A 21,770-nucleotide genomic window follows, 5' to 3' on the forward strand; every position below is an offset into this window, starting at 1 on the left:
ATATAAACCAATAAATCCCAATCATCCAAAAAAAAAAAAAAAAAGATATCACCTTATTACCAAGATCTATACAATGAATGACCAATCCCAAGCAATAAATTAAATAAATATGAGTCAAAAGATAGACACCATTCCGTCTATACGAAAGAAAGCCAACATCAATCCATCGCAAATCTTCCATACGAAAGGTTATGTCTATACGAAATCCACTTGAAGCAACGCACCGTCTCAGCAAGCTCGCAAGTGAGATATTTCCATTGGGTGCAAACTCGGCAAACCACTATTATCCAAGTGAAGAATTCCTCTAATTACAGGAGGTAACTCTGAGTTTTCATTCCAAGTCTGATTCATTCTGGAAGCTCCCAACCTTGCGAAGCCATTAGCCAACTAGTTACACTGCCTATAGACATGCTTGAATCTGTAATTCAAGTCTTCACACAGTTGCATCAACTCTTCCCAGTAATCTTCTACGTACCAAAGGCCACATCTTTTTTTCTTCATCCACTCAATCACAATCTTAGAGTCCATCTCAATTTCTATATTCTGAATGCCCAAAAATCTCGCAATTTTCATGCCTTGAACTAAGCTAAAAAATTCAGCAATATTGTTAGATTGATTCCCAGTAGCTATTGAAACCAGAAATTAACTTCCCTTTGCAATCTCTAATAGCTCCGCCTGCACCCGATGAACCTGGGTTCCCCAATGAACAGCCATCCACATTTAGTTTGTGCCAACCTTCCTTTGGTTTCACCCATTTCGAAGGCAAATAAGATATATGTTTATGCTTAATAGGTATATTAAACATCAACAATATCTCCTCATCTCGCTTAGATAATCTGGAAGAAGCCTTCAGATTTTTCCCAATCAAACCCAACCAATATTTAATCGAATTCCACACCGAAAGTAAGGACTCATGTTTTCCTTCCATTCTAGCCATGCACCACCGAGTCCATAGCTTCCAAGTGATTATTCTAGGAAGAAGACCAATTAATTGGCCTGGTTGAGTTGAAAATTTAGCACGCCTAAACCATATTTCTACTTTGTCTTTCCAGTTTCGACCTTCCATCCGACATATAGCAAGAGTAGAGCAACATTTGCTCCATACCTGTTCGGCAAACGTCCCGAGTGCCAGTACATGACTCTGATCCTCATATCCCCCATTGTCACAGCAATCACACTTGGATGCCAACGGGATCCCTGCTCTACGAACACGATTATCCACCAGCAAACAATTATTTTGTGCCTTCCACATTATTAGAAACAATTTTTTTGGTAGTGCAGGATGCCACAACCATTTATTCCAAGGCACTTTTGGGCTCTAGACCTGATACATTCCCATGCAGAATGAGTGGAAAAAATTCCTTGGGCATTCAGTAACCAAATAAGAGTGTCATTCCCCTGCTTCACTCTACCCAATTATTCTAATATTTGTTCCGACTTTTCCATGCCAACTAATCGGTCAAACAGTTCCACATTCCACCCATTTCCAAGTTTACACTGCGATAAAAAGATCCGGTAAATCCCGAACTTCATGTTGTTCAATAAGAGGACCATCATTTAACCGTTTGTCGTGCCAAAAGGAAATGTTCCCCTCTTTCACCCTCCATTTGGAAAATTTTTGTACAGCAGCCATGTTATTTAAAAGCGTCTTCCATAGTTTCGATCCTTTAGAGGAATCCACGCAGGAGATATGATTATTACCGACATATTTAGCAACCAAAAATTTTGACCAAACCGATTTTCCTTGAAGCAAATTCCAGACTAACTTCATATGAAGGGATGTCTGCACCTCAAGCAAATTTCTGAGCCCAATGCCCCCCTCTGAAATTGGTTTGCAAAGCTCATCCCAAGCACTCCATTTTTTCTTAGGCTTGCCATCTCTACCACCCCAAAAGAAAGTACTCATCAGTCTCTTCAATTTATCCAATACCACTTTCGGAGTGTGTAAAATAGAAAGGATATGGATAGGAATGCTTTGCAAAACTTGCGTTAAAAGCAACAGCCGAGAGCCATTTGAAAGCAATTGGGCCTTCCAACCATCTATGCGATCTCTAACTTTCTTAATCAAGCCTTCAAAATGTGCCACTAGAAGTTATAGTACCTTAGCTTTTTGAAGAAATTCCGGGTGCCATTCCAGGAAAATGGCTGCCCACATTGCTGTATGTCCTGAAGATTCATGACCTGCATTTAAGTACATCAACAGAATATCTATGATTTCCTCGTCAGATAATTTTCTGCCATTTTCATCTGCAACATCTAGCAAAGCATCCATCATATCTTTCTTCTTTGGCAAGACAAACTCCTTCCTTTGATTTCTCCTCTCATCAACAATAGATTGAAATGTAGCCACAAGCTTCTTTCGAGCCTGAAACATCGATTATTTTGGTAAACAAATCCTGAAAACAAAGCTGAGAAAATACAACTAAGATACTGATCACCTTTGTTGGGAATTTGGACCTCCCAAATTCACCCCCCCTAGGATCTACCCTTTGCAGGAGTAACAAGGAAAAATAGAGAAATAATAACAACACAAGAAATTTACGTGGAAACTCCAAAACAGGAGAAAAACCACCAGACCCAGAGAAGAAAATACATTATGTGAAAAATTGTTACAATCACACAATTTTTCTCCTCACCCCAAACACACCCACAAAGCTTTCCCCACTAGAAAAACTCTAACTCACACCTCTTCCCATTTTACAAAAATGGACAACAGAGGAATTTAACTAGAGTCAAAATTTACTAACTAAACATTTGACTGGTGCACTTAAACTAAGAGGCTAAGCCCCTTATTTATAAGCATGAGGATTTGCTCCTTCATTATTTCCCACCGGTGTGGGACTAAACAAAGGAGCAAAAAACAACAATCTCCACCTTGCGACTTTGACTAGTCCCACAGCCAAACTCCACCTCAATGAAGATCTTCATAACTTCCGCTATCATGCTTCACCATAAAAGCATACACACTCAGAATAAACCAATTCCAAGCATTTCACTTCGGCCCATGTCGAAAACAACCTTGCTGAAAATTATGGTGTAACTTCCACGTTTGACTCTCCTTGAAGTTCATCAGCCATCGACATGAATTTCCACCACACACCCTGCATTAATGCCAAGCCAATGCCCGTGTGCAAACTTGTGGACTTGCTAATATTAACACATCCTCTATCATGGCAACTTTGGGAATTAGCAGCATGCCATAAGGATGTACATGTCTCATTTTTCATGGAGAGAGACACAACATTAGCATCAGTACCAGTATCTCCATTTACTGACTTGGAGCCACTTGTCGAACCAGCTCCTTGTACTAGCCGTTTCATCAGTCGCTAGAATCACTGCTGACTTCAGGGGTTGATCTGTTTTCCACACCTTGTGTAAACCAATTTCTCCACCTCAAATCTAACAAGATTTGAAGCCCTACTTCCTAACATTGCTTTGATGAATTTACTGTAGAAATGAATAGTACCTCACTAAGTCAGTTCCCAGGAAAGATTGGAGGGTCACAATGGACACACTTAAAATTTTCAATCTCCTAGACAGAACCTCCTTAGATTGTACATATCCACACTACCACACCAAAACTCCACCCCACAAAAAGAACCTAGTGGCTCTGATACCAATTGTTGGGAATTTGGACCTCCCAAATTCACCCCCCTAGGATCTACCCTTTGCAGGAGTAACAAGGAAAAATAGAGAAATAATAACAACATAAGAAATTTACGTGGAAACTCCAAAACAGGAGAAAAACCACCAAACCCAGAGAAGAAAATACACTATGTGAAAAATTGTTACAATCACACAATTTTTCTCCTTACCCCAAACACACCCACAAAGCTTTCCCCACTAGAAAAACTCTAACTCACACCTCTTCCCATTTTACAAAAATGGACAACAGAGGAATTTAACTAGATTCAAAATTTACTAGCTAAGCATTCGACTGGTGCACTTAAACTAAGAGGCTAAGCCCCTTATTTATAAGCATGAGGATTTGCTCCTTCATTATTTCCCACCGGTGTGGGACTAAACAAAGGAGCAAAAAAAAAACAACCTTGAGTGCTTTATGGTAAGAAAATCCTGGAAGATTAATTGCCATGGCTCTAACTCCATAGTTAAGAGCTGTGTATTCCCTCTCCAAAGCCTCCATCACAGGCTCACTCTCAGAGCTAAGAAAAATGTACATAATTATCCTGAAAGTAAGCTTCCGAAGCTGGGTCAGAAACTCAAATTCTCCCATCGTTGTCCACTTGTTCAAGGAAGACACGACATTTTCTTCGATATATTTAGCATACGTGGACAATGCCTCGTAACCATTGACCAGAGCAGCTGTTAACAACCGAAGACGCTTGTGTTCTTCGTAGGAAATTCCGATAAATGACTTGTTTCCAATGAGTTGAACGGTGGATTGAGGCCAACCTGGCTTAAAGCTATCATCATCAACAGTCAAAACTCTCCTGCATGTTTCAGGTGTTGTAACTATCACGCTGGGGCTCCCAAACATGAAAGCCTTGTACATTCCAGTACGTCCAAATCTGCATTGTTTGTAGAAAGAAAACGTGCATGCATGCAAAACTCAGATCAGAGGATCTAAACCTTTGAACAAACATCCATATCCATCTGAAACCACAACAAAATATCCTGTAATTATTATAACACATACAGTACCATGATTATTGTTGGAGTATAGCATCCAAGATTGAACAAATGGAATTGAAGTCTAAAGCAGCAGCAGCAGCAGCACGTGTTAAGTTAAAAGAGGAAGAAGAGTTAGTTAGTTAGTTAGTTAGTTAGTCATTTTACTTTCTTTCTGCACTTATATAAACAGAGTTTCATTTTGTAATCATTCAATTCAGTTAATACAAATCTCAGTTTCAAGTTTTCTCTCTTGTCTCGAGTTCATGATCTTGATTTCATCTGAAACTTAACATGGTATCAGATTGAAAATACTCTTGCTTCCGCAATCTTTGTATCAGATTTCATCTCAAATTTCACTTCCTGATACGATTACAAACATCTTCATCCTGAAATCTTTGTAATCTCTAAATCATAATTTTCTTGCATTTCTTGGAAATTTCCAAGAATGAATTCTGACGATGATTTATCTGTTCATTCTTCTCATCTTCGTCAAAATCCTTTGGATGATTCCTCTAGTCCATACTACTTGCATCCAAGTGATAATCCTGGTGCATTGCTGGTTTCAGAAATATTTGTTGGCAATAATTACATTGCCTGGAGTCGAGCTATCATCATTGCCTTAACTGTCAAGAACAAAGCTGCGTTTATTGATGGATCAATCCTTGCTCCTCCTGCTGATCAACGTGTTCTCCACACTGCTTGGCTTAGAGCCAATAATCTGGTACTTTCTTGGCTTATGAACTCCATATCGAAAGAAATCAGAAGTAGTCTTCTTTATGTTGCTTCTGCTGTCGATTTATGGAATGAATTGAAAACCAGATATTTGAGAAGTGATGGTCCTAGAGTTTTTCATCTTGAAAAATCTCTCAGTTCCATCACTCAAGGATCTTTAACAATTACTGAGTACTTCAGTTCATTTAAGACACTTTGGGATGAATATCTCAACTACAGACCCTTTCCTACTTGTAGCTGTGGAAAGATGGCTTCATGCACCTGCAACCTATTTGATTTTCTTCTTATGAGACAACAGTCTGATTATGTCTTAAAGTTTTTAGTTGGTCTCAATGACTCTTATGCCTCAATAAGGAGTCAATTACTTCTCTGTTCTCCATTGCCAAGCATGGCAAAGGTATTTTCTTTGCTGATTCAAGAAGAAAGTCAGCGACAGTTGAATAATTCTGTTGATCATGAAACTCATGCTCTGTTGGTCAAACAAGTTAATCACCAGCCTAAGTTCTTGAAAGACAAGTCAAAGAGGTCCTCTCTATACTGTACTCACTGTGGGTACAATGGACACACTGTGGAGAAGTGTTTCCAGTTGCATGGATATCCCCCTGGTTGGACTGGACCCAAAGGCAAGCGATATTCACCTACTGTAAATGCAGCTATCTCAAATGAAGAGGTCTATATTACCAACAGCAATGAGAACCAAAAGTTTTCTTTAACTCATGAGGAATTTACCAAGCTTTTAGCACTTGCTAATTCAAATCCTTCACTGCCTCAAACAAACCTCACACCAGCTGTGAATCTTGCCACTTCTCATTTCTCTGGTAACTTTCTAAAATCTTCTTGTTTTTCTGTTTCTTCAATCCAAGAACATGAAATTTCATGGATATTAGACACTGGTGCAACAGATCATATGATCTGTTCACCTCTTCTATATTCTTTTACACCTAAGCCTATTAATACTCATTAACCTACCTAATGGCCAATCAGTTTCTGCCAATTATATTGGCACCATTTGCCTCTCTGATACATTATCTTTAAATAATGTGTTATGTGTTCCTAGTTTTTCTTTCAACTTGCTTTCTATCTCAAAACTAACCAAAGATACTAATATCTCTGTTTCCTTCTTTAACTCTTATTGCCTTTTACAGGACCAATCAGCAAAGAGGATGATTGGGATTGCTCATGAAAAACATGGACTTTACCACTTCAAACAAGTTACTACCTGCACCAAGAATAAGTTTCATTCTCTACCATTTGCTTCAGCTATTACCCAACAACATTTAGATATCTGGCATAACAGATTAGGACATGTTTCTATCTCTAGATTACCTTTTCTTAGACAATTAGAACCTTCTATATCTCTTGATTCAAATAATGTTTGTGATACATGTCATTTTGCAAAGCAAAGAAAGCTCTCTTTCCCTGTTTCTCAGACACATTCAAATAAAATTTTTGATTTGATACATTGTGACATCTAGGGTCCCTTTGGTGTTGTATCTTATTCTGGCTTCAGATTTTTCCTTACAATAGTTGATGATTACACACGATGTGTTTGGGTATATATGTTCAAAGCTAAGTCTGAAGTTCCTTCCATCTTAAAAACGTTCTGTACAATGGTAGAAACACAATTTAATGTTTCTGTCAAAGCTCTCAGATCAGACAATGGGTCTGAATTTCTTATTTCTCAATTCTATCATGATAAAGGTATATTACATCAAAAGAGCTGTGTAGAAACTCCACAACAAAATGGTGTTGTGGAGAGAAAGCATCAACACCTACTAAACACTGCTCGAGCTCTAATGTTCCAAGCAAATCTCCCTCTAACTTTTTGGAGTGATTGTGTGTTGACAGCAGCACACATCATAAATAGAATCCCTACTCCTCTCCTTAGAAATAAAACACCTTTTGAAATGCTCTTCAATAAAGCTCCTAATCTTTCCCATTTAAAAGTATTCGAATGTCTTTGCTTTGCATCAACTCTTTCAAATCACAGGCATAAATTTGATTCAAGGGCTTTAAAATGCTTATTCTTAGGATATGCTTCTGATGTCAAAGGATACAAATTGGTAGATCTAAACACAAACAGAACATTCATTTCAAGGAATGTCATATTCCATGAAAGTCATTTTCCTTTTAAAGCCTTACCATCTAATTCCGAGGCTCATTCTTTTCTATTTCCACCAAATACTTCTGTTTCAGATTTTTCTTCCCTTTTTCCTAATACTCCCTCAAATCCATTTTCAAATACATCAAATCCCACAATTCAACAAATGGAAAGCACAGAAACACTGACTGTACCAAATAGTCAGAATCCTATGTTGCATACTGAATCAACTCTCAATATTGAACCAACTCTCAATATTGAATCAACTCTCAATATTGACCCAACTCTCAGTACTGAATCTTTCAGTGGTCAACATTCTCACAACATTGATCACTCTCAGCAGCTCAGAAAATCTTCAAGAATGAAACAAACACCTATCTATTTTCAGGATTATTTTTGTGGTTCTGTCCAAAATGTTGTACAAGCAAACTCCTTATCTCCTCATGCTGCTTGTTCTTCTAACAAAGGTATTCTCTACCCTATCTCTGAGTTTATATCCACAACTAGACTGTCTTCATCTCATAAAGCATTCTTAGCCTCAATTTCTGCTTCTCAAGAACCCAAAACCTTTAAACAAGCTGTCCAAATACCTGAATGGCAAGCTGCTATGCAAAAAGAAATAAATGCCTTAGAGTTAAATAAAACTTGGGAACTTGTTACTCTTCCTAAAAATAAACAGACCATAGCTGCAAGTGGGTTTTTCGAATTAAATATAAAGCAGATGGCACTATAGAGAGACACAAGGCTAGATTGGTTGCTAAAGGCTACAATCAACAAGAGGGATTGGATTTTTTTTGACACTTTTTCTCCAGTAGCAAAGATTACTTCCATTCGATTAATCCTAGCCATAGCTGCCATTAAAAATTGGCATCTTCACCAACTAGATGTAAATAATGCTTTTTTACATGGTGACTTATATGAGGAGGTTTATATGGAATTACCTCCTGGTATGGCTCAAAAGGGAGAAAACAAAGTTTGCAAGCTTCTCAAAAGTCTTTAAGGCTTAAAACAAGCTAGTAGACAATGGTTTGAAAAATTGTCCAAGGCTTTGCTTCAATATGGTTTTGTTCAAGGTACTTCAGATTCTTCTTTGTTCATCAAGAAATCTGAATCATCCTTCCTAGCTATACTGGTCTATGTGGATGATGTCTTACTGGCTAGTGATAGTTTGATTGAAATTCAACTACTCAAAGATTTCTTACATCACCAGTTCACAATTAAAGACTTGGGAGAACTCAAATATTTCCTTGGCTTGGAGGTGGCAAGGTCCAAGAATGGAATCTCAATTTGCCAAAGGAAATATGCTCTTGATATACTTCAAGATACTGGCATGCTTGCTGCCAAGCCTGCTACATTCCCAATGGAATCCAGTCTAAAGCTCACTGCAACAGATTCTGTCTTGTATGATGATCTATCAGCTTACAGAAGAATGATTGGAAGATTGTTATATTTAACTCTCACCAGACCTGATCTTACTTATTCAGTTCAAGTCTTAAGTCAGTTCCTTTCCAAGCCAGCAATCAGTCATTATCAGGCAGCCACTAGAGTTCTTAGATATTTGAAAGCAACACCAGGACAAGGATTATTTTTTCCCTCATCATCAGACTTGCAACTGAAAGCCTTTTCAGACAGTGACTAGGCAAGGTGTATTGACGCTTGAAAAAGTGTCACAGGGTTTGCTATTTTTTTAGGCAACTCACTGGTTTCATGGAAAAGCAAGAAACAGGCAACAATAAGCAGGTCATCTGCAGAGGCAGAGTATCGGGCCATTGCATCAACCACCTGTGAGATTCAATGGCTCATTTATGCCTTGCAAGATTTGGGAATTAATCATTCTCAATCAACAATGCTCTATACAGACAGCAAGGCAGCCTTATCCATAGCAACAAATCCTGTTCAGCATGAGAGGACAAAGCACATAGAAATCGATTGTCACCTTATCAGAGAAAAATTGCAGCAAAAAGTCATCAAGCTATTTCATATTCCTTCAAGATTGCAGCTGGCAGACATATTGACAAAACCCCTTGGCTCTCTACTTTTTCATCACACATTACGCAAGATGAACATCATTAATATCCATGTTCATCTTGAGGGGGGGTGTTGGAGTATAGCATCCAAGATTGAACAAATGGAATTGAAGTCTAAAGCAGCAGCAGCAGCAGCACGTGTTAAGTTAAAAGAGGAAGAAGAGTTAGTTAGTTAGTTAGTTAGTTAGTCATTTTACTTTCTTTCTGCACTTATATAAACAGAGTTTCATTTTGTAATCATTCAATTCAGTTAATACAAATCTCAGTTTCAAGTTTTCTCTCTTGTCTCGAGTTCATGATCTTGATTTCATCTTAAACTTAACAATTATAATCAATTTTCCTGTCACATAATTATGAGAACCCACCACATTCAGCCACAATTCACTTTTGTTGTTCCTGAAAAAGAAAAAGAAAATGTACCTGCAGGACAACGCTGTTATGGAATGGCATCAATTTCTAGGATCCCATAAAGATATCAAGAAGGATATACCCTGCCCAGTGCAGATCTCATGCATACATTTATATATATAGCACTAGAGTGCTTATGATCATAACCCCTGTTAAAAGATAGATTCCCTCTGTGGCACTTAAATTTGGTATAAATCGAGAGATATTTTGATCATTTGACATTAATGAATATTTGAAATGGAGAGAATTATTATCTAAAGTTTCTTTGAATTCATTCAAGAACTTTCAACTCTAACTAGCTATAGTCTCTGGTGCTCAACTTGACACAGCAGCCAACACCAAGATTTGACTCTAGATCATGTGTACGTGTTCTTTTTATGTTAGTGGATTTCCCTTTTAACATGTCTACGAAGTGTTATATTTGTCAATCATCTTGCTGAATAGACAAGCACTAATCTTGATAATGAAAGGAAAAGAAGAAAAGAGTGGACTCAAATTATTACTTTTTCAAGTCTATAAACTACATCATCTGTTTTCGACTCCTTAAGTACAGTATTTGAGACAGAAAAAAGAAACGCACACCCCATTTTGGTGATGCAAGATGAAAACTCTACAAAGGGGCTGGAGTTTTGATAAGATGTGGATCTGTTTGCTATTATGAGAAATGTTAGATATAATTTTAAGGAATTCAAATTTTACACACATTTTATTTTAAAATAAAATGTAAAATCTAGTATTAAAATATAAATTTTTTCATGTGTATTCAAAATTTGCCTACTTTTTGAAAAAGTAACAGGTGAAACTTGTATATTGTAAGACTTTACAAATCATTTTCCTTATATACTATAATTAGCAAAGCCTACAATATTTTTTGCCCCTTTTTAAATAAGTTAAAAGGCAACTTTTTAATTGAGAAAAGGTTACCGGTTACCAACCACTCCCTTGCACTATTCTCTTCCACTATATAATACCATGTTGAGTAAACATCATGAGAGCTGTTAGAGATACAAAGGGATTCCACAAATTGATGTGTCATACTACTATTAGTGTGCCATGCTGATCTTTCTTTTTTCCTCCTCTCCCCTCTTCCTCGGAGCAACCCCTCACTGACAGCCCCGCCCTTGCCCTTCACCTTTCCTGCCCCTCAATCATCTTCCTCGCCTCATCATCGATGTCGGAACGTTGTCACTGTTGCCCCTCATGGGCAGGTACAAAATCTCTCTCTCGTCTCAATCGGGGCTGTGGGGTGGGGAACAGGGGAGTACAAGGATAAAAAAATTGAACTGGCGTGGAGTTTGTGGGATCCCTTAATTATGTCTATAGTGTTTTCCAAACATCAAACCATGTGGCATGATCTGTTTATTTGAAGTGTAACGTGAATCACTAAGCATGCTGTCTAATTATGTTTTCATTTCTTTTGTATTTAACATAAAAACATAAGTTGAAAGAAAATTTGAAACTTAATAAGGAAAAAAAGCCAAAAAAAAATGTTGGCAAATCTATCGTTGTTTGTTCTTTTTGACTCTCAGTACTACCGTCTGACATTCGAGGCCTCCTTTTTTCTCTCTTTTTGATTGTGGTTTTCCAAGTCAATCATATTCTCTTGGTTATTATCAGGCTAATGGCTCTTCTCCATATGCTCTTCATTAGTGACGTTCTTCTCATTGCCTTCTCTAGAATTCAGTTCGTTAACCTCTTCTCCATTTTTACAGCTTTCTATGTTGCCCTTCAATACACGCTTATTATTCTCTTTTCATTTCCATTGAGTCTGTGGACAACATTTATCTTTTCTGGAGTTTAAGAGGCTTCTTTGCAATTTTTGATTCGGCCTTTAATGATTTCAAAGTTTTCTTTTTTGGTGACTCAGGTCCAGTAGATGCCTCTGTTTCCTTCCTTTTATAATCTGGTTTCATAGGTGCCTCGACAGGTGAGTCTGATCTATTTTCGTTATCTTCTTATTTCTTCGTGTTAGATTCTGATTCAGTGGGTGCTTCTGTAGGAGTCTCTGCTTCCTTGTTTCTTTCATGTTCCATATTACACGATCTTACTTATCAAAAAAAATATTCCACAAACCAAGATGCTGCCTGATCAAGATGTTTCCCAGCAAGCACGTTGCCAATGAAAAGATTTTTCTTCGTTATCTGCTAACCAGAAGCAAACCGGATTAAACAATTAGGATAGGAGGAAACAAAAAGAGAAGAAAATGAGAATAAGAAAGTCAAATGCTTTTAGTTAACTGGTCATTTTTATCAAGGCTTCATGGACTTGTATTTAATTCTTCAGACATTCGGATTCAATTAAATTGGTAAAAAAAAAAAAAAAAAAAAAAGTTCAAAAACTTGAAAAAACAAGAATGCATTATGTGTTATTGTACATGTGTTCTGCCAAGATTCCCAGTGAAAAGAAATCAGAGTGTTCTGCCAAGATTCTCGCAATGGATCATTTGATAAATACATGCACAAAATAACGAAAATGCATCTACCTAAAAAACCAGAATTCAGTTCTTAGTCTAATAGTAATACCACAATGGGTGGAAACTATCACTTTAGCGAGATTAAAAACTCTACATTTTATTTTCTAATTTCTACCTTCCCTACGTTTTCTTTTAAACAAACCCAGTTAATAATTTCCATGAGATTAAAAGACAAAAAACAGAGAAAAGAGAAGTTCCAATTAAAACCTTGAGACAGAGAGGATAGGAAGAGAGTACCTGGCGAAGCAGAGAGAAAGAGACAGGGCGACAGTAAAGAACGAGAGGAATGATAAAGAGAACCCTACAGTAGATCTTTCTTTCTTTTTTTGGTAATGGTACAGTAGATCTGGTAAAGAAGAAGAAGTGTTAATTAATATTATATTATATTATATTATATATATATATATATATTTTTTATGCAATATTATTTTATTTATGAAATGAATATATTGCCATCCTCTATATCCATGGTGTCTTTTCTTTTTCTTTTTCTTTTTGAAAAATTAAATTATTAAAATATTTTTTTTTTTTTGTTAATAGAATACTGATAATAATATACTTACATTTTTTTTTTCGTGGAAAGGAATTAGGTAAAACTTAAAACTCAAGTAAATTATTTTTTGATATCTTTTTATTCGTAACACACTTTTTTTTTATATATAAGATATATAAGTCTCGCGCATATTTCTTTTAAAAAAAAGAAGTGAAATTCAACGTTAAAAGAAGTTGAATTTTTATATGGATCATATATTTCTTAAACTCTTTTAAAAAAGAGTGCATAGGACTTATAAATTTTAAGACTGCATAAATCATTTTTAGAATAGACCTTGTTACTTAGCTTTCAGTTATCGTTTAATCTAATCGAAAAATCAACTTACAATATTTTTCAAATAGAAGTTTTGAAAATAATAAATTCAATTAGGACAATGAATTTGAAGATTATTGATACTTTGATCTCAAACAATAATAATAATAATAATAATTCTTGATACATTGTACCATTTACTCTGTTTGTTTGATAAAATCTCATTCAATTTTAACTGTCAAGATAGTTGAAGAATAAAATAAAATAAAATCGGTAGCCATGTCCCAAAGGAAAATACAATGTGTCATTGACTCATTTTCACTTAATTTTCAACTTCTAGAGGTCCCAAAATACATCTTTTAAAGTAAGAATAGCACTTGGTTTTACACAAACCTTCTAAACAAATTTATTTATTATACATGCAGCAGGAGGACGACCAAAAGTCACACTTCAAAAGACTTGCATGTTTACGTAATCGGTTAAGATGAAAATTTTGTGAATAATAATGAAATAGTTTGTAAATAGTAGTGAAATGATTTGAATTAAGATGTTTTATTGGATTTTGAAAAAGGAAAGGGGAAAACTTGAATAAAAATATTATAAAGTAATTTTTTAATATTATTTTTATTTTAAAAATTTGAACAAATTATATTGTGTTTTGTGTTTTGTTTAAAAGGGGGAGAGTATTTATGTCTTCACTTGCTGAATTATCCAATGAAATCTAACATGAAGAGTATTTATGTATGAGCTCAAGCAGTTTAGCTTCCCTTCCCTGCCCCCTCCATCGATGAAGCTGCCTTGGACCACTTGAATAGAATCACCTTCAAATATTAACTAGTCTAAGCCAAGATCTTGACAGAATAAAACAACAGTGACTATGGCCCAAGCTTCTGCAATTGTAGGATCTACACAATAACATATAGGCTTCATCAAACTCGCTAAATAGAACCTAAAAAATCCCTTAGCACCACTTCAACTCCGATGTAGGGGATTGAAACAGCCTTCATGCAGAAAAATATTCCTTCTAAGCAACAGCAGACAACAGTTTTTGCACAAAAACAGCCTGGCCAATGGCAAGAAAACTGCACCTTCCACACAAGAGTGAAGGCAGGAGAATTCCTCCTCACTTCCCAAACATGACCTCAAGTAGTTTATAAAAGAAATAGACTTAACAACAAACTATATTATATCCTGTAGGAACCAAAATGGTGAAAAACACAGTACTATTATAAAACTCATAATCAAAAGGCCGAGATCAAATGGTCAAATTATAATCAGAAGATTATAATTCAAATCAATACAATGTCAATCCTTTTTTTTTTTTTGGCATTCTCTCGTACATAGAAGAGAGATTTGAATGTAAAGAAGGCATAATACAACGAGCAACCATAATTAAACTATGTTTTATTTCACTAACATTAATGGGAATGAAGGGTCCTCTGCCCCCACTGACTTCAAACCATTGGATCTACCAATTCTGCGTTGACGTATATATTAACCATCCAAAAGGTTAATTTTTTATGTTCGAACAATTACCCAATAATGTGCGAATGAAACATTCAAACGTCAACTCACAAGCGTTCACGTTCGAACGTAAAAATAAAACGTTCAAATGAAAAATATCGAATTGTCTTGATGCAAAATAGAGGAAAATTGTCTTTGCAATCTTGGACGAGTCTAGCTGCAAATTGGCGAAGATGTAGTCTGATTTATGATTCGGAAACAGAATTGTAATAATTCATTGTTATAGAGTTTTATGTATCTGCATATCGCTAGTAGATAGTTGTTCTCCCTTTGTACTTGTCCAAAGTTGATAAAGATTGGTTCTTCACCATACAAGGGAGTCAATGATGCAGGTGCCTCTAAGATTTTATTCCTTGGATGAATTGAGACTGAATGGAATCGAAGCATCGTCTCTTTTGTCACCAATGGATGCAACACTTGGTTCAATAGAAAGAAACTTGCAACTGGCTGCTGCTCTAGGAGGACCTGTTGCCTGGAATGTGCTTGGCTTTAGCCCACAACAAGTTCTATATTTTTCTCTGGGGCTGCTGTTTCTATGGACACTGGATTCAGTAGTTCCGTTCTCTCTCTCTCTCTCTCTCTCTCTCTCTCTCTCTCTCTACCCAAGACCCTTTTCTGAAACTATGTTCCAAGGACTTGTTTTATTATGAAATTGTGTGTTTTTGGTTGAGTACCAATATGTTGTGTTATTCTTGGAGGCACTTAAAATTATTTCATTGGCCGACTCACCCACTCACGTGTTGCTTAAATCACTAACAGTGGAGGCAAGGTCGAATTGTCTTTACCATACTAATACTAGAATCTTACAATATTGGTTGTTTCTAGGTCTCTTTTGATGGAGGTGTTGGTAGCTTGGTTCTTGATACAATTGGGCACAAATTTAGTCAGAAGTACCACAATAGGGTTGTTCAAGTAAGATACCTCTCTCTCATTGTGTGGCAGTGCATTGCATTTGTTCATTATGTTTTTTATAGGAATAACTGTCCAATAATACTATGCTGAGACCATTCTACATTTATTTGGTGATGACATTCATGCTATGTTCTTGTTTCAAAGGCCATAACATGTTCAGGACTGCTTTGTTCTGTAAGATTATCGTGTTGTATGTTCATTACGGTATTACCTATCTTCAGATAAGTTTTAGAACTGTTGGCTATGTCAATATGGACCTCATGTGCAGCATGAAGCTGGGCATTCTTCCCAAAGGATACACACTAACTAGTTTGGAAGCTTTGAAGAAGGAAGGATCTCTAAATGTTCAAGCTGGGACCGCTTTTGTGGATTTTGAATTTGTTGAAGAAGTGAGTTTGTTTTCTTTAATCTGATTTTACTTACACAATTTCTTATGTTCCTATTCTATTTTCTGTCTCGCTGCTGTTTTTGGTTCTATTAAGTTACATACTTATTTTATGGAAGGTCAGGTTTCATTTCATGTTCCTTCACAACTAAAGGCACCTGATGATGCCATGGCTCTGCTGCTTTTATCCAGAACCAATTGCTATGAATCGGATCTGACTTTGTAGCAGAGCTCAAAGCTCTTTTGGGTCTTGTCACAAGTTGACTTGAGGGAGTTATTGTCAGCAGGTCGAGCCTACTACTCAACTCGTTAACTTTGTCGACACAAAGTTATATGATAACATCCAGTCTTTCCATTTCGGCAATTTGATATATAATTTATCCTTCATGGGCATTGATAAGATCTTGTAGCCATCGAGGTAATGGAGTTGTGTCCCTTACACAATTGGCGGTATACCTAATAGTAACAAGTATGTTGGATGCTGTCATGGTATCATTGATCAAACAATAAATAATAGAACTTTAGATACAGAGATTGTGGCATTTTTTCTAGAATAAAAAAGAAATCTTTATTACCAATATAAACAGTGTTGCCATCTTGTTACTGAATGTTACCTCCCCTTCCATGTCATGCATTCTTACAGCATATATATATAGACATGCCTGTAACATATTTCATTTAATGTTACTCTTAAAAAATAATTAGTCTTTTTGATTGAAAATAATGAGTTTTATCTCCCTGGAAACAAATCCTTTTGTTTTTCAGACACTGAACAGATTCTCATGTATAGCACTGGCGGGTGTGGCGGCCGAGTATCTTTTATATGGAATTGCTGAGGGAGGCCTTGCTGACATTTACAAGGTTTGTACTAGTTCTTACTTATTTGACATAGTAAGCAAATTATACATATTATTAATTGAACTTGATCGTCAATGATGGAACAGTTGGACATGCTACTCAAAAGCTTGGCCTTCACACAGAAGAAAGCGGATTCCAAAGTCAGATGGTCTGTACTGAATACAGCCCTACTTTTGGAGCTTGCCGTTATTCCACCCATTTCTTTCTAGTAAGGGGCAACAGAACTGCACAATTTCCATCTGTTGGAGATGAAAGAAATGGCAGGTAACCCTTTTCAAGAATATAGGTGGCACTTCTACCTTTGGCACTTAAAAATGAGAAATATTAAACTCCTACACAATACTAAAAGGCAACATGTCGCTTCATACAACCTCATTAGTCTCCAATTTACTAATATTCCGTTAAAATATCTAGCTTGACTAAAACGTTTACTGCAGTCTTAAATTTAAGAAGTTGGTTACTATGTGGGGTATCAATTTAGTGAATCAAAACATCATCGTTTATCTATACGCCAAAACACATGGCACCCCGACCATGCCATCCATTCCTGATTCTGAGAAACTAGTAATAGGCCAAACATTTAAATGATAGAATATCAGAGGCAACATTGCCCTGCATGCCCCCACATGCTTCATTTATCAAGCGAAACTCATAGCTTTAAAAGCGTCAAGGATGTAACATTTCAGAACCTTTGAAATACACACAAACCGATCCTCTACCATGCAACGAAAACTACTTCTTTGATAATTTTAAACATATATGTATTGAAAACAAAACAACAACACTAAACACGAATACAAAATATTTATTATTTTATTATTTACTCTTTCTATATAACCTTTTTTTAATCAAGTTTTGTATCTTGCATTTGTATAAGAATAGTATTACAGGGAATGAACAGTCACTACCTCGACTCGGGTGAAGCATTGCTGGAGCCCCCGAGACCTATAGAAGAATTCAACGGCGTCGTTGTGGCCAGCATTGTTGTCGTTGGTAGCTGTGGAGCTATGTTGGACCCCACCCACGGCTTGGTTTCCTCCTTCCACATCCGCTTGCTTTCCTCCTTCCACATCCGAAAAGCAGTTCCCTATCTATCTCTGTCTCTCTCTCTCAATCCCAAATGAGATTCCTTTTTTGTTTTTGTTTTGTCTTCTCTATTTAAAACCCTGGATAAATTATTTACTTATCCTTAGAAAAATTTTCAGAGCTCTTCAAACTCAACCTGTCCTTTGTATCAAAACATACAGAAAGGAATATTTTTTATGTGTTTGGATCGCAACCCACTTTAGAGAAATCGTGTGTGTGATTGTGGAGGATTGTCTCTATCTGCTCTGCTCTATTTATTATTAATGGAGAACAAGCAGTTTCCTACGAATACGATGGAATGTTTCCTTACTCCCTTCCTTGCAGGAACCTACGAAATTGCAGCATCTTTTACAAAGTAGGTGGTGTTTTCTTCACAAACTGTTAAAGCAACGAATACGCATGCACATGCATTACGTGCAGCACCTGCAACGTACGACGGCAACCTCTGCCCTGCTCCACTAGCTGCATCCACCCAGCTGCATGCAATACGTACAGCACCTGCAACGTACGACGATAACCCCTGTGCTGCATCCACTCAGCTGCCTGCAACAAATCACCCCTTGTAGCACGTCCCACTATCTATACAAACTTTGCTAGCTGTAATATTACCGTTACATAGAATACTCTATCTGCTAAACTTATGTATAAAAGGAGGCAAGCCTCATTGTAAACAGTAAGGAAAATATACAAGTTCTATTATTATCTTGGCATGGTATCAGAGCTATACTAGGACTAATCGTCCACTATGAGTGATTCTAATCCCCCTTCTCCTCCTCTTTCTTCTTCTCCCTCCCTCTCCTCACCAAATCTGTCCCACATTATTGCTGTCAAACTTACTCTCGAAAACTACCTTCTGTGGAAGGTTCAAATCATTCCATATCTAAAAGGCCAAAGACTGTTCAAGTTTGTAGATGGTACTCATCTAGCTCCCCTACCCAAGCTGCCCAATGACTCCCCTAATCCAGAATATGATATCTGGGTGCAACATGACCAAATGGTCATGTCTGCATTAATCTCCTCTCTATCTGAATCTGTTATAGCTCAGGTAGTGGGCTGCCTCTCTGCACGAGAAGTTTGGACCTCTCTTGAAAAATCATATGCTTCCACCTCTCAAGCCCGTGTTGTTCAAACACAGTTTTAACTAGCATCACTTAAGAAGGGAGCTGATTCCATCTCAATCTATTTTTGACGTGCGAAAACTCTCGCAGACACCATGGCTGCATCAGGACGTCCTCTACCCTCCTCAGATTTCGTTCCCTATCTCCTAGCTAGACTTGGTCCAGACTATGATGCCATAGTCTCCTCTGTTACCACTCGCATAGATCCCATTTCAACAGAGGAACTCTTCAGCCATCTTCTTGCCCATGAAGCAAGACTTCAACACCATGCAGCCAATATTTCTCTCTTTTCTCCTCAGGAAATGTCTGCAAATTTTTCAGCCCGTTCTTTCAACAATGGACGTGGTCGCAACAATGGTCGTGGCCGTAACGATGGCACTCGTGGGCGTGGAGGCAGATATCCTCCAAATCGGTCTCGTGGTTCCTCTGGGTATTCAGGTAATACATTCAACTCTTCTTCATCTCCTTCTACTGATGCTCGTCCCATCTGCCAAGTATGTAACAGAGTCGGACACATAGCACTCTCTTGCCTCTACCGATTCAATCAAGCTTACACAGCATCAACTGCACCTTCCGGAAACTACAGTGCCAACTACAGCTCCTCAAATCAGTTGACTGACTGCACGTGGTACCCGGATACGGCAGCAACTAACCATGTCACTAGTGAACTTGCCAATCTAAACTTGCATGCTGCAGAGCACTTTGGAGATGACCATATTCATGTTGGCGATGGCTCTCAAGTCCCTGTTTCCCACTCTGGTTCTGCTCGATTTCCATTCTCATCATCTCCTTTTATTTTAAACAAGCTGTTATGTGCACCTTCTTTTACTAAAAACCTCATCTCAATAAGACAATTTTGTCTCAACAATAACGTTTACTTTCAATTTCACTCCGATTATTTTCATGTTAAGGATTACAACTCGGGGAGGCTTCTTCTTCAAGGCCGAACCAGTAATGGTCTCTACACTTTCACACCGATCTCACCTCAAGCTCATTCAAGCACCTTAGTTCATGATGCCTCCTCCCTTCCTCTGTGGCACTCAAGACTTGTTCACCCCTCATTCAAAATCGTCCGGTCTACACTACAACAACACGGCATACCGTTTGATCCACTCTCACTACCTTCCTTTTGTAATGCGTGTGCCATGGCTAAACACCATCGCATACCAGCTCCTACCCGAATCCATCATTCTACACAACCATTTGAACTCGTTTTTAGTGATTTGTGGGGTCCCTCCCCTTATGTTTCTAATGAAGGTTTTCGTTATTACATATCATTTGTCGATGACTTTTCTAGATACACTTGGTTGTTTCCTTTGCAAAACAAATCTGATGCACTTTCCACCTTTGTAAAATTTAAGGCCTACATTGAATTACAATTTAATGCCAAACTAAAACAGCTGCAAACCGACTGGGGAGGGGAATTTAGGTCCTTCTCTAACCTCCTCTCCACCTCAGGAATAAACCATAGAAAAACCTGTCCGCATGCACACACTCAAAACGGTGTCGTTGAAAGGAAGCATCGCCATATAGTGGACTATGGCTTAGCTTTGCTAGCTCACGCCTCAGTTCCTCTCCTGTTTTGGCCGTATGCATTTCAACATGCAGTACACCTTATAAATCTCCTCCCTTCCACATCACTTGCGCATGTCTCTCCCTTTTACACACTTCATAAAACTGAACCCCACTTAAAGTTCCTACATGTTTTCGGCTCTGCCTGTTGGCCCCTTACCCGAGCCTTCAGTCCACGTAAATTTACTTATCGAGCAATGGAATGTGTTTACTTAGGCCAAAGTCCATCTCATCATGGATCCATTTGTTACCATATATCAACCCAACGAGTTTACATCTCCAAAGACGTCAGGTTCAACGAGTCTCACTTTCCCTTTGCACATGTGTCTAAGCCCATTTCCAACACCGAACCAACCCACATTCAACTTCCCACATTCAATATGAGTCAACCCGTTCCATCTTCATCAATTCTTGGTCCCATTCCATCCTCTGACTCATCTCCTCCCGAACTGGCTTCATCACCTCCTGCTCTGCAGCATGCAAGACAAATGATGACACGCTCACAGACTGGTTCAAGCCGTCCCAGACAGTTCACGGATGGTACAATATCTTGGCCGCCACCTTGAGCCCACCTCACTACTACCCTTGAAATTCCTGAAAATCCCTCCTGCTTCTCCATCGCCAACAAGTATGCTGCATGGCGGACTGCAATGTCCAAAGAATTCAATGCACTCATTGATAATTCTACATGGTCCCTAGTTCCAGCAGCTCAAGCCACCAACTTAATTTCGTGCAAATGGGTTTTCCGCACCAAGAAGTTTGCTGATGGAATAATCGAGCGACGGAAAGCACGACTAGTTGCTAAGGGCTTCTTGCAACAATCGGGCATCGACTATGACGAAACTTTCAGCCCAGTCGTCAAAGCCACAACCATTCGCCTTGTCCTTGCTACTGCCATGTCAAATGAGTGGCCCATCCATCAATATGATGTTCAAAATGCATTTCTTCACGGACCATTATCTGAAACCGTCTTCATGGCACAGCCTCCCGGATTTACTAATCCTCAGTTCCCAAACCATGTATGCAAGCTTCGGAAAGCCATCTATGGCTTGAAACAGTCTCCACGTGCTTGGTATTCTCGGCTCAGTCAAAAGTTAGTGGATCTTGGTTTTATCATCTCCTCTGCTGATTCCTCTC

The 21,770-nt window shown here is 37.8% G+C and overlaps 1 protein-coding gene, 1 long non-coding RNA gene and 1 pseudogene across 2 annotated transcripts; 2 read left to right on the plus strand and 1 right to left on the minus strand.

Moving 5' to 3' along the window:
* Positions 1-607: 607 nt before the first annotated feature.
* On the minus strand, positions 608-4,665 carry LOC122274663 (ent-kaurenoic acid oxidase 1-like). The gene is made up of 4 exons (XM_043083679.1): positions 4,658-4,665; positions 4,049-4,529; positions 2,102-2,365; positions 608-1,243 (listed from the first exon to the last, which is right to left on the minus strand). Exons 1-4 carry the CDS (start codon positions 4,663-4,665, stop codon positions 608-610), a joined length of 1,389 nt encoding a protein of 462 aa, XP_042939613.1.
* A 1,139-nt stretch (positions 4,666-5,804) lies between these two features.
* On the plus strand, positions 5,805-6,575 carry LOC122274267. The gene is made up of 2 exons (XR_006228265.1): positions 5,805-6,182; positions 6,510-6,575. It is a non-coding gene; the product is annotated as an uncharacterized LOC122274267 (long non-coding RNA).
* Positions 6,576-15,028: 8,453 nt separating this feature from the next.
* Positions 15,029-19,084, plus strand: LOC122274664 (annotated as a pseudogene).
* Positions 19,085-21,770: the final 2,686 nt, after the last annotated feature.

This window comes from Carya illinoinensis, chromosome 8 (assembly GCF_018687715.1).
Source record: "Carya illinoinensis cultivar Pawnee chromosome 8, C.illinoinensisPawnee_v1, whole genome shotgun sequence".
Classification (NCBI taxonomy): domain Eukaryota; kingdom Viridiplantae; phylum Streptophyta; class Magnoliopsida; order Fagales; family Juglandaceae; genus Carya; species Carya illinoinensis.